This window comes from Callorhinus ursinus, unplaced genomic scaffold (genome assembly GCF_003265705.2).
Source record: "Callorhinus ursinus isolate GAN/ISIS: 27379988/994484 unplaced genomic scaffold, GSC_fseal_2.0 scaffold19, whole genome shotgun sequence".
Classification (NCBI taxonomy): Eukaryota; Metazoa; Chordata; class Mammalia; order Carnivora; family Otariidae; genus Callorhinus; species Callorhinus ursinus.
The window spans coordinates 18,801,474-18,817,791 of record NW_027397081.1 but is presented as its reverse complement, the minus strand read 5'-3'; the positions used below and the strand labels follow the sequence as shown (position 1 = coordinate 18,817,791).

The window sequence follows — 16,318 nt, the reverse complement described above, 5'->3', positions numbered from 1 at the left end:
CAAAGTGAATTCACGTGGCCTCTTGATCAGAATACGTTACTGCTGCTACTGCAACTACAGAGATTTACTGAGAGGTTCCCATGGGTCCGGCTCTGCGTGAAGTGTCCTACTTGTTTGCTTTGAACAGAGCCCTCCTAGCAACGCTTTTGCAAATCCTGTTTGTGGTTGACAAAACCGAGGCTCCGAAAGGCTGGAGATGACTTGCCTACACTTACACCATTAGCAACTCTTAGGCCCTGGATTTGAATCTGGGTCTGAGATCACTGCCTGTAAACCCAGAGGCATTTTGGATGGCTTTTGACAGTGTACCCCCTCAAGGCTGCCCTTCTGTGCCCTTAGGTTTACTGTCCAGAGAGGAAGAACGGCATTCTCCGTGCCATCCCCTTCCATGTGAAGGAAACCCATGCTCATCGAAATCACATTCCCTCAGCAAGCATACTTGTCCTAGGAAACAACCTTCTGAGTCTCACAACACCCTGGGGGATAGAGGGAGACATGCATCACCACTTTTAGGGATGGACCTCATTGTTCTGGAGCAAACTCTTTTTTCCATCCCCACCTCTCATCCAGTTCCATTACCACTTACATCACCTGGTCTCCCAGGAGCCCTGCACAGTGACAAAAGGCCACTTTGTATGGCTCAGGGAATCATTTCCATGGTGAGACCACATCGTAAAGTCTGAGATTTGTAGAAGTGAAGAGCAGGTAGATGCTGGGATCCAGTTTCTCCAGGTCAGTTCTTGCCTTTGGCAGTCCTTGCCTTGAAGCGGAACCTATGAAAGGCTTCCATGGTTGAACTAGTTCTGATGGGGGTAGGCCAGAGTCCAAGCTTCCTCACCCCTGTCTGCAGCACGCACCATGCTTCTAGCTGTAAGCGCAGGACCTATGTACTGTACTCAGAGTCAGGTAGGCCTCCGACCACCAACTAGACCTGGAACTCAGGGCACTGGGTGCTCAGGTAGCATCCCTGGAATAGTATTCTCCCCGGTACACACTCTACTCCCCACCCCGCTTTGACCTAGGCTATAGTGCAGGCTTCTGCCTTGAGCCCCACAATAAAGTATGATTCATTGCCCCTCTAACACTCCAGACTCATGTCCCCATCCACATACCATTCCCCTAGCACCCCTGTTTAGAGCCCTGTTCTGAAGCCCTATCCAAATGGTGTATATTTTGTTTTTTTCTGCCTTGATCCTTCTGGCCCAACGCCCTAAGACTGGGAGTGCTTTTTACACCCAGCCTCCGGGCTCCGTCTTCGGGCCTGTGGATGACGCTTGGGTATTAGTCACCAGGCTGGTTTTCCTTAACCTGCTTCCATCCTCACTCCTTCTTGTTCCAAGGTGACAGGACTCTCTAAGTGGTGCTTCCTTGATGTATAATACACTCTCAGTCCTTGCCCTCTGCCCACCACATTTATTCAGTCATTCAGGCATCACTACTTCAAAAATCTGGCGCACTTGGCATAATTAACTTCAGAGGGACTTTAACTCTAGGAGCTGTGCCTCTCATGTGCTCTTTTGTTGACTTTCACAATCGATTTATAGAATTAGAGGCTTTATCCTTTTCTCCCCTTTGTATGAGAAGCGGTTGAATTGAATTTTGATTTTCTGTAGAAGAAAAGAAAAATCTGGAATAAGGACCATGTCCTGGCCCCCAAGTTCCTGGTGTTCATCCCTCTGCTTGTTCTACTGTTGCTGTGTGTGTCTGCATGTGCACTGAAAGGCTCAGACAGAATGATTCTGGAGAACTTTGTAAATGAGCTTGGGAAGAACAGGATGCAATTAAGGGGGAAACTGAAGACATGGTTGGCCCAGGTTGGCTGGGAGGTGCTGGGGGTGAGTCAGGAAAGTCATTTCACCAATGTTGGCAATAACTTACCCTCTTTCCAGCCCAGAGGGATGAGGGCTATTGGCATGGGGACAATAATTTATTGCTATTTCCCACCAAGGATGGAAAAACAGTTGCCATAGGGTAGATAGGGCAAAATGTGAAGTTCAGTTGAGCCTTGAGCAACATGGGTTTGAACTGTGTGGGTCCACTTATATGTGGATTTTTTTTTTTTTATAAATACAGTACTATAAATTTATGTTTTCTGTTGTCTAGCTTTATTGTAAGAATACAGCAGAGACTACATAAAACATACGAAGTATGTGTTTTTTTTATTATGTTAATCACCATACATCATTAGTGTTTGATGTAGTGTTCCACGATTCATTGTTTGTGCATAACACCCAGTGCTCCACGCAGAACGTGCCCTCTTTAATACCCATCACCAGGCTAACCCATCCCCCCACCCCCCTCCCCTCTAGAACCCTCAGTTTGTTTTTTGGAGTCCATCATCTTTCATGGTTTTTCTCCCCCTCCAATCTCGCCCCTTCATTCTTCCGCTCCTATCTTTTTCTTCTTCTTTTGTTTTTTTAACATATAATGTATTATTTGCTTCCGAGGTACAGATCTGTGATTCAACAGTCTTGCACAATTCACAGCGCTCACCATAGCACATACCCTCCCCAATGTCTATCACCCAGCCACCCCATCCCTCCCACCCCCACCACTCCAGTAACCCTCAGTTTGTTTCCTGAAATTAAGAATTCCTCATATCAGTGAGGTCATAGGATACATGTCTTTCTCTGATTGACTGATTTCGCTCAGCATAATACCCTCCAGTTCCATCCACGTTGTTGCAAATGGCAAGATTTCATTCTTTTTGATGGCTGCATAATATTCCATTGTGTGTGTGTGTGTGTGTGTGTGTGTGTGTGTGTACATACACATGACATCTTCTTTATCCATTCATCTGTTGATGGACATCTTGACTCTTTCCACAGTTTGGCTATTGTCGACATTGCTGCTATAAACATTGGGGTGCACGTACCCCTTTGGGTCCCTACATTTGTATCTTTGGGGTAAATACCCAGTAGTGCAATTGCTGGATCGTATGGTAGCTCTATTTTCAACTGTTTGAGGAACCTCCATACTGTTTTCCAGAGTGGTTGCACCAGCTTGCATTCCCACCAACAGTGTCGGAGGGTTCCCCTTTCTCCGCATCCCCGCCAACATCTGTCGTTTCCTGATTTGTTCATTTTAGCCATTCTGACTGGTACGAGGTGATATCTCATTGAGGTTTTGATTTGGATTTCCCTGATGCCGAGCGATGTTGAGCACTTTTTCATGTGTCTGTTGGCCATTTGGATGTCTTCTTTGGAAAAATGTCTGTTCATGTCTTCTGCCCATTTCTTGATTGGATCATTTGTTCTTTGGGTGTTGAGTTTGATAAGTTCTTTATAGATTTTGGATACTGGCCCTTTATCTGATATGTCATTTGCAAATATCTTCTCCCATTCTGTCAGTCGTCTTTTGGTTTTGTTGACTATATCCTTTGCTGTGCAAAAGCTTTTTATCTGGATGAGGTCCCAATAGTTCATTTTTGCCCTTGCTTCCCTTGCCTTTGGTGATGTTCCTAGGAAGAAGTTGCTGAGGCTGAGGTCGAAGAGGTTGCTGCCTGTGTTCTCCTTTAGGATGTTGATGGACTCCTGTCTCACATTTAGGTCTTTCAACCATTTGGAGTCTATTTTTGTGTGTGGTGTAAGGAAATGGTCCAGTTTCATTCTTCTGCATGTGGCTGTCCAATTTTCCCAACATCATTTGTTGAAGAGACTGTCTTTTTTCCATTGGACATTCTTTCCTGCTTTGTTGAAGATTAGTTGACCACAGAGTTGAGGGTCCATTTCTGGGCTCTCAATTCTGTTCCGTTGATCTGTGTGTCTGTTTTTGTGCCAGTACCATACTGTCTTGATGACAGCTTTGTAACAGAGCTTGAAGTCCGGAATTGTGATGCCGCCAGCTTTGCTTTTCTTTTTCAACATTCCTCCGGCTATTTGAGGTCTTTTCTGGTTCCACACAAATTTTAGGATGATTTGTTCCATTTCTTTGAAAAAAGTGGATGGTATTTTGATGGGGATTGCATTGAATGTGTAGATTGCTCTAGGTAGCTTTGACATCTTCACAATATTTGTTCTTCCAATCCATGAGCATGGAATGTTTTTCCATTTCTTTGTGTCTTTCTCAATTTCTTTCATGAGTATTTTATAGTTTTCTGAGTATACATTCTTTGCCTCTTTGGTTAGATTACAAAGTATGTGTTGACTATGTTATCAGTAAGAATTCTGGTCAACAGTAGACTATTAGTAGTTGAGCTTTGGGAAATCTAAAGTTATATGTGAATTTGTGTGGGGGTCAGCACCCCTCACCCTCTATGTTGTTCAAGGCTCGATTGAATTATTAGTAGGGGATCTGATAGATTGTTTTATTTTTGAGGCATGCTAATTCCTTTAAGTAAGTAGCACACATTAATTTATGGGGTCATCCGAAGTTTTATTTACAGAAGAGGAAAATGAATATGGAAAAAAGATATTTTCTACTATCCTCGCCAGAAGCTCACATTGCTTCATTTGTGGTTTGGGTAGGTATTTGAAATGAAAGGTCACAGGATATCACAAGGAGGAAACTGCTATTTATATTGGTCACTTGCTCCAAATTCTGCCTTAAGAAATATGAACTTAATTCCCCTCTATAATGGGCATGAATATCCCTTCTGAGGGACATTTTACAAACGCCCGAGTACAGTTTTGAGAGTTAAGAATTCACCAATAATAATATAGTTACATTAATTGCTTCCATGTGGATTATTCGTTTGTGATCAATCTCTAAACACTTCTTTTTACTCCCAGCACAGTCTGGTCTCATGAAAAAAGCCAAGAACTAGGAATGGGGAGATGGTAAAGCAGATTAGATTACACAGTGCTTGACATGCAGACAATGATCAATAGAGCTTAGTCGTTGTTGCCATCATTGTTATGTGTGGTCACTAAGTGAATGACTTTCATATATAAGAGAGTACAAGAGGCTTTCCTAAAGTGGCTCGCCTTTATTCTGGGGTTACAGCAATAATAAATGAAGATAAAGAGAATTAAAAATCTTTGAAAAATGACAGTCCAAGGCAAGACCCTGTCATTTCCCTTAACCCCCAACAAGCTTCTGGAACTGCATCATCCTTAGCTGGTGCACAATCCTGGAATGCAAAGTGGTTTTGTCATTCACTGAAAGAGATCTAATGAAGTCAGGAAAGCCCAATGTGTGTCCATACTCGTGCTAAGTACGAGGGGATGCTAGCTTTCTCCGGTTGTGGTTTTTCAAATTGTAACTTGACTCCCACCACTATGGACACCTGCCCATGGGCTCTGCCGGGTCCTTCATCTCCATAGTTGGCCTGACCTGGTATAGAAAAGTACACCCACACTGACTCTGGGAGGTAGCAGCTCAGAGGGTTACCTGTAGGTTGTATCAACACTCAGGTTGGCGGCAGCTAACTCTGATGGAGGTATCCACGCAGGTAATGTGTTCCCAGCAACCCATTTCGTCCACTCAAATAAGCCAGGCTCTACACGAATCTTCAAGTGGTTTTCTTGTTGTAAACCTTAGATGTGAAATAAAATGAAGATGAAGGAATTGCCATACATATTCTGGTAAATCTATTCTCTTTTCTACCAGTTGCCACATATAGCTAAAAGAAGGTGGAAGCACGTGGGTTTGGTCAAGGGGTTTTTTAATTTCCATGTGTGACAAACATATGAGTTTGATACAGTGGCCCCACCAACAGGATGTGTGCTGGCTTTACGTGGTCTTTGACTTAAGGAAAGGAACACAAGTCACTACCCATATCACCTATGTACTTCTGTGACCACTAGAATGGCTTTTTCTAAGGGAAGTCCCAAGATGGCCTTGCTAAGAAACCTCAGAAACTCTCTTAGCATCCACTGCTCTACAATAGCTTATACTGTATTTGACTATCATGTAAATTATTCATTTTCTCTACCAGAAAATCCAGTTTTGAGTATTTCCAAGTCCTGTGCTTTCTCAAAGTATAATTACCCTCAGAGTAGGACTTGTCCCTGTTTAACTTTCTTTATATATTAAAAAACTGGGCTAACGGCAACATAAAGAATTTTAATATATAAATGCATTCTGGCTGACTTAAGGAATAGAAGCCTCAAAGGTAGTGTCCATTCTTCATTGGCTTGGCTATTTCTGGCTCATTCATTTGTTTGGTAGAAGTGAATAGTTCCACTCTGTTTCTACTAGTTTTCCTTCCAGTGAAATGAGAATGGAGATCCCTGTAACTCAAGCTTCCCCAGATTTTAGGGTGAAAGTTGAGTATCTTTATAGCAATGGTCCTTTCAAAGCCATCCAATTAACTGCAGAAACAGGGATGGTTAAGATTTGTAGATACTCAGGAGCACCGTTGCTACTATAAACAAGAAGCAAAAACAGAGCAGAGTGGGAGGAAATGATTTCACTGTTTCACTGCAAAAAAAAGGGATCACACTCTGTAGGCTCCAAATTATTGCCAGACAACGGTATTTCACAAGCCTACCATTCATCCAAGAGGGCTTTACATTTTCAAGCAAAAAATGATCTGTATACCTCCTTTCATGTCATTTAATGCCGCCACAGTATGATTTGGGGACGCTTGCAAAGACATCTTCCAAAAGAATCATGGCTAAGAATTCCACATTTGAAGCTTTCCATTGGCTAAATGTCCCACAAGTCTAGGATAACCTAGGTGTAGGGCTGTCTACAGGCAGAAGGATGGACTCATTGACCTTTATCCAGTCTAACCTTTCAAGATGTTGTATGCAGTCTGAACGCAGCGCAGGGAGGGGGAGCAATAGACGTGGTCAATAATGGTGTTGCTCTCCAATAAGGCTTCCCCTGCAAAGGAAGGCAAAAAAGAATTGGTTTGCTGGAGCTCATTGTGGGAGCGGGCAGCAGGCAGACCCTGCAAACCCCCTTGTCAGTGGGGGCTCACAGAGAGCTGGCGTTTTTAGCTTCCCCTCATCAGTGTTTCCATGAAAGAGCCCATATGGAAGACCCCCTCTTGTGTTTTTTGTTCCTTCTCTCTGGTGCTGACAGGCAGGAAAATATCCATCTAGGAGAGATCCAGAAACACGAGAATGCTCTGATTTCACACTTGCGATATAAATGAGATAGTTTACGGTGCCAATGAGATCTTGTTTTTACTTTTATCCTGCGCTAAACAAGATCTCAGCCTGTCGTATTCTTAGAGGTAAATCCCAACACCCGATACTTTAACACTTTCCTCGTGGAACACACTTCTTTTTTCTACTGGATAAAGTCTAAACACCTTAATATGGAGGGGCAAGGTCTTCTGTGAACTCGTCTTTATCCAGCTCACCAGCCGTATCACGTGTGGCTCACAAGCCGTGTTCTAGAAAAAGAGAGCTTTTTTTCTAAGTACTTTCGATGTTATTTCTCACGCCTATGACTTTATGTTGTTCTCCCCACCGGGCATACACTTCCTACCCTCCTGCTCCTTCTCTGGCCAGGTGACTTCTCCTCCCCTCTTCTGTGTGGTTTTTTTTTTTTTTTTTTTAATGCTCTCCTAATTCTCTGTACACAGTTTTATTCTTGAGCATACTCAGGATGTATGATATTTATCCACTTAAAAGTTTGTTTCCCTAAGGGTGGGGGCTCTCGCTTGGATCCCCAACACCTAGCATAGGACCCTGCACAAAGTAAGTGATCAGTGAATGTGTGACATGATTGAACAGGACAAGGCTGCTGTCTCTGCCTGGCAGGTATGGAATAGACCTGCAAAGAGCTGACCATCTTCAAAGGATCCAGTCGGCCTCTCTACACCCAGCCACTCCAGGCTTCTCTCCTCCGTACCCCTGCGCTAGAAGCTGACCTTACCCCATCACTGGGTCATACAGCCCTCAAGGGATCACACCTCATTCACTTTGGTAAACCAGCCCAGTGCCAAGCACAGTGTTCTGAACTTCATGGTTGCGTAATAAATCCCCTTTTGAATTGGGGAAATAAATTACTTGTAGGAAAGTTGTAGAAAACCGTAGAAACAGTCCTGGCATGCCCACTGGAACCAGTCTTTGGAAGAAGTAGCCAGGAAAGGCTGTGCAATCACTCCAGGACACTTACCCACCAGTCTTGCTTGCATACATCCAAACACGGTGATCGGAGCATCTTTTTCATAATCCCGGAAACCACCGCTCCGCTGAGGTAAGCTATGAGGCATGTTCAGGTTGGTGCGTATGTAGCGGCCTGAAAAAAAAAAAAAAGTCAGACAAAGGATGACTTTCTGTTTTCCTTAGGACTTCTGTTGCTGATCTTCACAGCCCCCCATTTCCATTCCTTTTGGGCCAAAGAAATGGAATTGAACTTTCTAGAAAACACTGAAGCGGACACTTTTCCTCTGGTAGAGTCTTGGCATCCACTCCTGCATTCTGTTGACAAGTGACAAGAGATTGTTTTTAAGTGGCAGTAACAACCACACACTCTAGAGCAGGAGGATTGTATGTTATGCAAGCCTCTTAACCTTAGGCGCGCCACTCAAATGAAAAGGGAACCAACATAAGGCAATGTGATGTAATGGAGGGAATTCTGGCCACAGAATCAGGACACCTGTCTCTGCCTCTGCCAAATGACCATGGGCAAGACGTTTGCCTTCTTTGGCCTCTGGTGTCCCAGTTTATAGAATGGGGACAAGAACACTTAACCCCTTCCCTAACACTCAAGACCATCAGGAAGGACTTACGTTGTAACAGATTATAGGCAGAACAACCCTAAAGGACCCCATCTGGACAAATGTAGCGTGACTCTGCCCCCTAGAGGCCACGATAGGTATGCCAATGTCAAGCAGGTCAACCAACCCCTCACCTTTGGCATCAAAGCACTGGGACAGCCAGTACTTTCCAAACACAACATCCATCCTCTCAGCATGCCGACACACAAAGAGACATCTCTTTTGAGGGCCGGGCTGGCTCTTGACCCTCAGAGGCTGTAGAGAGAGAAAGACTGTTAGTGGGGGAAGCACAGAAGAAAGTGAACACATCCCAGAGCCAGGAGCAGAGCTGAGCTCTAGAACAAGTTAAGCCAGCATAGGACTTGGACGGGTCCTGGAACTACCTGGGATTTACATAGGCCTCTATGTACGATGGGAGCAGTAAGACTCCTCCTATAGACCTCACAAGTTGTTTTGAGGCTCAGATGACATGAATTGCAGGTGGTTTATCAAATCAAAGGGTTGCAAAGACTGGCGCACACCAGTGCTGTCCTGGGGTCGTTCGTAGGAGTAGCATTTGGCCCGTGCTAAAACGTGAAGACCACTTGAGTTACGGCTCCGAGGGAGAGCTAGCCAGTAGGTCAGGCTGGCCATCCAGTCCTCCCCCAAAGGGATACTTGATCCACAACTTCAGGGAGCGAGGACTTTTCTCACAAAAGTGTCCGCCTCACCTCTAACATGTGGTGGTGAGGCCATATGGCTGGACAGAGAGTCTCCCCAGCTTGGGCTCCTCTGATCACAACTTTGGCTCTGTTGTCTCACTTACACGTGTGCTGGTGTTCCCAGAAATGGTTCAGGGGGGACAGGTTCCCCCTCGGAGTGATGAAACAGGCAAGTCTAGTCAAAGGCACGTGCAAATGACTTCAGGTTCTGTAACTGCTGGGTGGATCCTTACAGATGTTTCTGTGTTCCTTCTTGTTGATCGTTGGCTATTCCTAGCTTCCCTAGTGTGGCCAGCACTTTACGTTTGCTGCCAGTTAGTTGCCCTGACAGGGTTAATATGTGGGATAGTGCCATGATCTCTCCTGTTTCTTCTGCTACTCTTCCCTAACTCAAGCCTGGGCTCCAGCCAATGTGATCTAGTCTTTTGATCCTCAACTTGCCTTTGTCTCTATTGTTCAGAAGAATCCCCACCCCCATTCCTGGCATATATTGAGCACTCAGACATACGTGAGCACTCACCATGGGCCAGGCACTGGGCTAAGAGCCTTCTTATTTTCTTCAATGTCACAGTGGCCTCTGAAATAGATAGAACTCTTATGACTTTACAGATAACATGTTTGCAGAGCCACCTTCTCTACCAGACTAGACCCAGGTGCGGTAGATGCTGTCTGTTCCATCCACGTGACTCTTCCTAGCCTGACATTTCTGTGTATCTTTTATAATTTTGTGCCCTTTCTCTCTGAGAGGTCGGGAACTCTTTGGGGCAGCAAGGGCAAGCCCTCCCACTTAGCAAATAAGTACCCAGTGAATCCTGAGTAGAGTTGAGGAGGTGACCCCACAGGTCAGTGTTACCTGTGTGGGCTGGCAGATGATAGTCAGGGGCGCCGTCTCCCCCAGGCCCTGGTCCTCATACTGCCGCCTCTCCAGTACACCATCACCAAATGAGAGTGGGTTAGAAGATGATGTGTTTAAGATCGAGTAAGAACTGCAGGAGAAGATAAAGAAGACAGTAACTGGTTTGGCCAGAATTCATCAGCATGTCACCATTGGGCTCAATGATGCGCACCCCATTTCTGGAGAGGAACACCTTATTTTATACTGAAGTCTTGCAGTTACTAAATTAGGGGTGGATGGATTTCTGTACTTGGAACAGATGCGTTCGTCTCTCCAGGCAAGGATGGGGCCCTGATTTTAGGATGCCACAGGCAGGCATGCTTGGTGCCAAGGCATGCTAAAGAATAATGAGTTGTCAATTTTGTACCATTGTTTCCAGCTACTTTTCTGGCTCAAAAGAAAAAAAACCCCACAATTCCTGTTGCCTTTAATCTTTTCCATGGTGATTTCCATCCAAACTGACAAGTTGGAGGGAGGATTTTTACTATCTCGGCCACTTTGTCTAATGATCAAGGAAGGCTTATGACCATTCTCTCCCCATTCCACCTTCTTCCTCCCCCCGCCAGCCCCCTGCTCGCCCCATCTTAATAATACCTCCCACCCACAAGATGATTAAATACAGGATTATTTCAGAGGAGGCCATTCTCAGCAGATGTATAGAGCTGTGAGCCAAGACCTCTCACTTCGGGGTGTAACACTAACTACAGAAGCCCCAAAGAGGTCTCACTGACAGGGGGCAGCAAATCAGGCCATGTTTAAATTATTTTGATTAGCGAGGCCTCCAAAAGGCTTTATCTAATAAACATTTGCCATGTAAGTACGGTTGTGAGGCAAATCCAATGAACATCTCCTCTGCCTCACCAAGCAGTGTTCAAGGGAGAGCATTTAAATTTTAGATTTCTTGCTTCTTTATAACGATGGTAGCTGTTCATTTGAGTCTGCTCAGCAGTCTTGGTTCGTACCTGTTGACCTCATCTGTTCAGGAATATTAAGTGTTAACACAGTTGTAGTCTTCGAAATTCATCTTGGGAAAGAACTTTTTATATTCAGTCATATAATAAAGCTGACTGGTTGTGAGGCAAACCGTTTTGTAAATGCTATGCTTTTTAGTAATTTTAGGACTCCGTCCACTCTCTGAAGTACTCCCCTTTGTGTCTGTACATAGACTCATCCCTCCTTCCACACAAAGGTTTCAGAAGCCTCCTACCCTGAAAAAGTGACATGTCAGCCCTTGTGCCTCTCAGAACCACCAGGGGAGCTTTAGAAAATACACGTTGGGCACGACTGGTCACAGATTGTGATTCAGCAGATCTGGGCTGGGGCCCGGGAAGCTGCAGCCCAATAGAGCGGCATCAGCTAAGCGTGATGTGCAGCCCAAGGGACCTAGTGAAAAAATTAAGCAACCGTAGACAAAGAAAATCTAGTGCCGTTCCCAGTCTGATAGGCAGGTGCTCTCCTTTGCAAACATCACCGTTAAAGAAAATTCGTTCCACTGTCTGATTCATCAAAGCTTTGGGGCCTGAAATGTCTGGATAGATGGAATTGTCTTTGATATTTGGCTTGTACACGTCCCTTAATTTCTTTCCTTTGTTAGAGCTGTGAAGACACTGGCAGACTCCCTCTCCTCTCTCTCCTTCAGATCCATTGGCAAGAAGAATGCCAACCTCCTTCCCTTAACTGTCATTTTAATCAAAGGACCTGACTCATTCTGAGATAGTTTGGTGCTGTCGGTTCCAGTAAGACAACAGTCAGATGCTTTATGTTGAGAGTAGGGAGGGAGGAAGCTGAAGCCTGATACCCAGGACATCTTTTCAAGTACTGGGGGGGGGGGGATGCTGGCACCTTCCTAGGATACATCAGTCCTATGGGTAAAGCCCAGAAGGACCAGCCAGCCCCCCCACCTGCAATTCAAAGGACATGATGGGGCTTCACCAACTGACAAGTATCTAGAGCCACTTAGAACTGGGCAAGATGCCCTAGTACAAGGGTGGTAGGAAAAGATCTCCTTAGAAGGGACTTAGAATTGAGAAGAACAGGGCAGCAAGAAAGGGCTGTGAAGGGTAACTGACCCCTATTGCTTGGATCCCCTCTGCAGCTTCCCATTAAGGCAACCGGGTCATTTTGGAGCACCTTTTGGGGCTCTAACCCCTCGAGGCCAACTTTGGTTAGGGGAGGGAGAGACGACCTGTCTTAAGATCAGTCCTTAAGTCATTTCTGCTTCTGGGGTTAAATAGGAAAGTGCGGTGCTTCTATAGGATCACCTCTGTGGAAGAGACATTTGATTTGACAAGCATGTAGGAGAGGACTGGGAAACACAAATTGGAAAGAAAAGACAAAAAAATCACAAAGCTGATGGCTTTTTAGATTCAGGGTTGTTATATATGTGGCACTGACTGATCAATGTAAAGTCAAGTCCTTTCTTGCTGTCTTCTTAACACCCCTGTGAGGTAAATGCAATTCTTATCGCCATCTTATAGATTAACAAACAGGGGCTCAGAGAGGTAATGTAACTTGGCCAAGGTCACACAGCTTTTGAGTGGGAGCGCTAGGAATGGAACCCAAGACTACTGGAACAAACACTCAATTCTTGATTATGGCGTCCTAACACCTACTGTTAGTTTCTGAGCAGCCTTGGCTCTGGCAGTTGAGCGTTTAACCTCAGACATGGTTCCCAGGGTGATCTCGCTAGTAATCTCTCCAAATAAAAGGAGAGGACCCGCAAACCTCCCTGTGATCCATGAACCGGTGTCACCATGTTTCGGTCCAGGCTCTAATTTGAATGGGAGTGGATCTGGAAACACTGATCCAAAATGGATCCCCAGGGCTTCTCACACAGACTTTTCTCCCATGTATAGCCTGGCTTTGAAAAAAAGTGGGCACTGTGCATCATCAGACAAAACATCTTAGACCTCCGTGTATTCACATGCATTATGCTTCACTTGTTTTTGTAGGGATGACATGGTGACTCTGGACATTCAACTCAGATTTCTGGGAAAAAGCAAATGTTTGGGGACCATGAGGCAGCTCTGACCTCCCAATTGTGTCACAAAATGCTCCTGGGCAGGGTGGGGGTGGGGGGTGGGCTGCAAGGAAGAGGAAGGAATGGTGGGGTAGGGGATCATTCAGGAAGAAGATGTTCTTTCCCATCTCTGGGTTTGTGGTTTGTCTGCTTGCTGCTAACTGGGGTAGAGAGTCTTCTTTTCTCCCTCCAGGCAAAACACTCGCTGAAATTGCCCCTCTCTTCTTCTCTTTTATGGCAGTAATAACAATGTTCAACACCCCACACAGCTGGTGCTCAGAGCGTCCAGCTCGCAGCCACGTTGGTACCTGGCAAGAGGGAGAGACGAGCCAGCGTGCGCACCCTGGCGAGATGCCCGAGTACGCTGGGGAAGGGCTGGCTTCGAGCTGCTCCGATTAAAAAAGAGAAGGTGCCTCTCGTTCTATTTTCTCCATCCAGACAAAGCTGGCCATCCGACAACAGGCCACTCAGAACACGGGACCAGTTTGGTTTGGTGGCAAAACTGGAGTGAGGGATGGGTGGACAGTTATCACTCTGAAGAAGACTAAGGGCCACCATGCGTCTTTTGAAGGCTCTGGCAGTTGCCCATTTCTTTAGATGGTCTCTCTCATCGAGGCATTTATGTGCCCAGTCTGAGGACTTGCTCAGGGTTGCCCAACAAGCTGAGAGTTTAACAGTTAGGTCTCCTGATCCTCGCAAACCCCATCACTCCCAGTCTGGCTGGCATAATGGGAACATGCCTGCTATTCTGGGGAGTCAGACCACTCTTGAGCAATGACCCAGGACAAAGCGTACAGAAGCTCAAAGGCCATGAAGTCTCAGCACTGGGATGACCCACACTTCAGCCGGAGAGATGGTCCCTTTAGCTGCCTTCTGTAGTCTCTGATCAGAAACTGAGAAGGTTTCACCAAGTGGGACAGCCAGAGAGCAGGAGAGTAGATCCATCCATCATTTTTCCCCTGCCCCAAGTCAGCCCTTTCCTGAATGACCTGAACCAACAGCCTTCTTCCCCACGAACTCCTCTCCTGTTGCTCCTGCCCCGTGTGTCCAGGCTCATGTCTGTTTCCCCACCACCTCCCGCCGGGCGGCCGTGTTCTCCCTGAAGCAATGGGAGAAGAACTCAGTCTGCTCACCCATGAAATATCCAGGTGCTGCACTCGTCAGCCTTGGTAATGTAATTCTCGGGCAGGAGTCCGGAGCAGCCGGTGGTTAAGGATGTGCCATAGATCCAACCCTCGCTGGTGCTGGTCTGTTCCATCGGAGACATGAAGATGAAGTCCCCGGGGGTCAGCTCCAGCTCGTCATCATTTTGTGGGGTGTACGGGTAGATCACCTGTAATGTCTGAAAGAGGGAGAGAGGGAGGGGGGAGGCCCACATGTGACCCAGTCTGAGTGCCTCCCGGGCACGTCTGTGTGTTCTGCTTTAACAGCGCACACATCCAGATGTTGACATTTACAGGCGCCCCTGGGGTCTGCAGGCTCAGAGCAGATTTGGACTCAGATCAGAAAACTTTTTTTTTTTTTTCTTCAGGGTATTGCGGATATATGTGCCTGGTGCTACTGGATGGCTCCAGACTTTCCTTCGGGCATGTCTTTCTTCCTGTCAGGATTCAGACAGTTTTTAGAAATTGATCTGCAAGCTCTATTAAGCTGCTATACCAGTGGGGTTGGACCTAGTTTCCCCTTCTCCATCTGGTGGGGGAATGTACCGTAATAGACACTTGAAACCCCGCTCATGGAAAGTCAGTCTTCCATATGGGGGTTACAGATGGTCTGGGTGGAGACACTTTCCTTGTAGGAAGGCTTTGGGACTGATGCATTTCCCTTTATATGTAACTCAGGGGCTTAAACAAAAGACACTCTCTGCCTTCAGGGGGCTTTCTTTAAACCTGCATTTGTCGCAAAGACCTTGAAAGAAAAATATCTTTCACAGCCATCGGTGTGTACATCTGTGTAGCCGACTTTTACCAGCGAACAGATGGAGACCGCGTGTTTCTTCTTTGGGCTCAGAAAGAGCCTTCAGAGCCAACCATAGGGCATGTTGCTTGGCTGACTTACTTGATTTTTTTTGCCTCTTTTCCCGGGCTATATAAACAGCATCGGCATGAAGATACTTTGGAAAACATTTTCCTACTTTTTCATTAACAGCAAGGGCCCTCAGTAGCAAGGGAAATATTTCCTATCCTATTTACTTCATGTAGGACAAAAAGATGGAGATACTTTGTCTTTCCCACAGTCCTGAAGTCATTAGTGGTGGGCTATCCTGGTTGCACTTTCAAGTTTTTAACCTTATTTGGCCCCCCTTTTCTCACCTGTAAAATAATGTCTGGACTGTAAAAGTTACTGAGACAACCTAAGAAAACTCTTTAGGACAGAGCCTGTGCACAGAAGGCGCATAATTACGTCTCTTGAACCATGACGCCTGATTTTCCTTCTAGCCTGACCCCTGGACTGTGTGCTTGTGAGCGAACCAGCTCGCCGGTGTCTGTCAAGGAGACCCATCAGAACACGGTATAAAGAATTTCCTCCTGGAATTCTCTAAGGACAGGCATTGGCAAGAAGGTGGATTTTTTTTTTTTTTTCCCCCTCAGAGGATGGAAGTGAGAGCACACAGAACTCCGTTGTACCACTGGATTGTGATTCCCCTGTCACTCAGATGCCCACTTCTTCTCCTACTCTCCGGTATCTTTCAGCTCTAGATCTCTGCCCCTGTTCGCCTCCCACTGCTTCCCCTGTCCTCTGCCACGTTCGTGCTCAAGCCACCATTCCAAACTAGCCAGGGAGGTTCTCTGCTGGGCTGTGAAAACGGCTTAAAAAGCAAAACAAAACAAAACACCTCTCTAAGCTAGATATGTGATGATGCACAGAAAGCAATACTCTTTTTCCTAGAACAGGGTGGTGAGAGGCACCAAATCATGGGGGAACAAGTCGAAACTCCTGTCTCTTAGATACTCAAGCATAGCATAGTTTTGACTAATTATGCCTTTGGCCTAGAAGTGTCTTTTCTTTGAGAAACTCAAGGGAAGTGACTTCAGACGAGAACTCAGTCCTCCTCTCACTTGGTTGGGGTGGGGGGGGCAGTA

The 16,318-nt window shown here is 45.9% G+C and overlaps 1 protein-coding gene across 6 annotated transcripts in view; it reads right to left on the bottom strand.

The window, feature by feature from the left end:
• Window positions 1-16,318, bottom strand: part of UBASH3B (ubiquitin associated and SH3 domain containing B) — a 136,510-nt gene that overhangs the window by 11,283 nt on the left and 108,909 nt on the right. For 5 of the 6 annotated variants that reach the window (XM_025893395.2, XM_025893396.2, XM_073903865.1 and 2 more), the window contains exons 6-11: window positions 14,369-14,577; window positions 10,175-10,307; window positions 8,755-8,875; window positions 8,017-8,139; window positions 6,679-6,771; window positions 5,332-5,476 (exon numbers count right to left, since the gene is read on the bottom strand). In XM_025893395.2, coding sequence (XP_025749180.1) covers window positions 5,332-5,476; window positions 6,679-6,771; window positions 8,017-8,139; window positions 8,755-8,875; window positions 10,175-10,307; window positions 14,369-14,577 — 824 coding nt within the window. Of the gene's footprint in view, window positions 1-4,353; window positions 5,072-5,331; window positions 5,477-6,678; window positions 6,772-8,016; window positions 8,140-8,754; window positions 8,876-10,174; window positions 10,308-14,368; window positions 14,578-16,318 lie in introns of those variants that run through there. The other variant, XM_025893398.2, reaches the window with a different exon arrangement.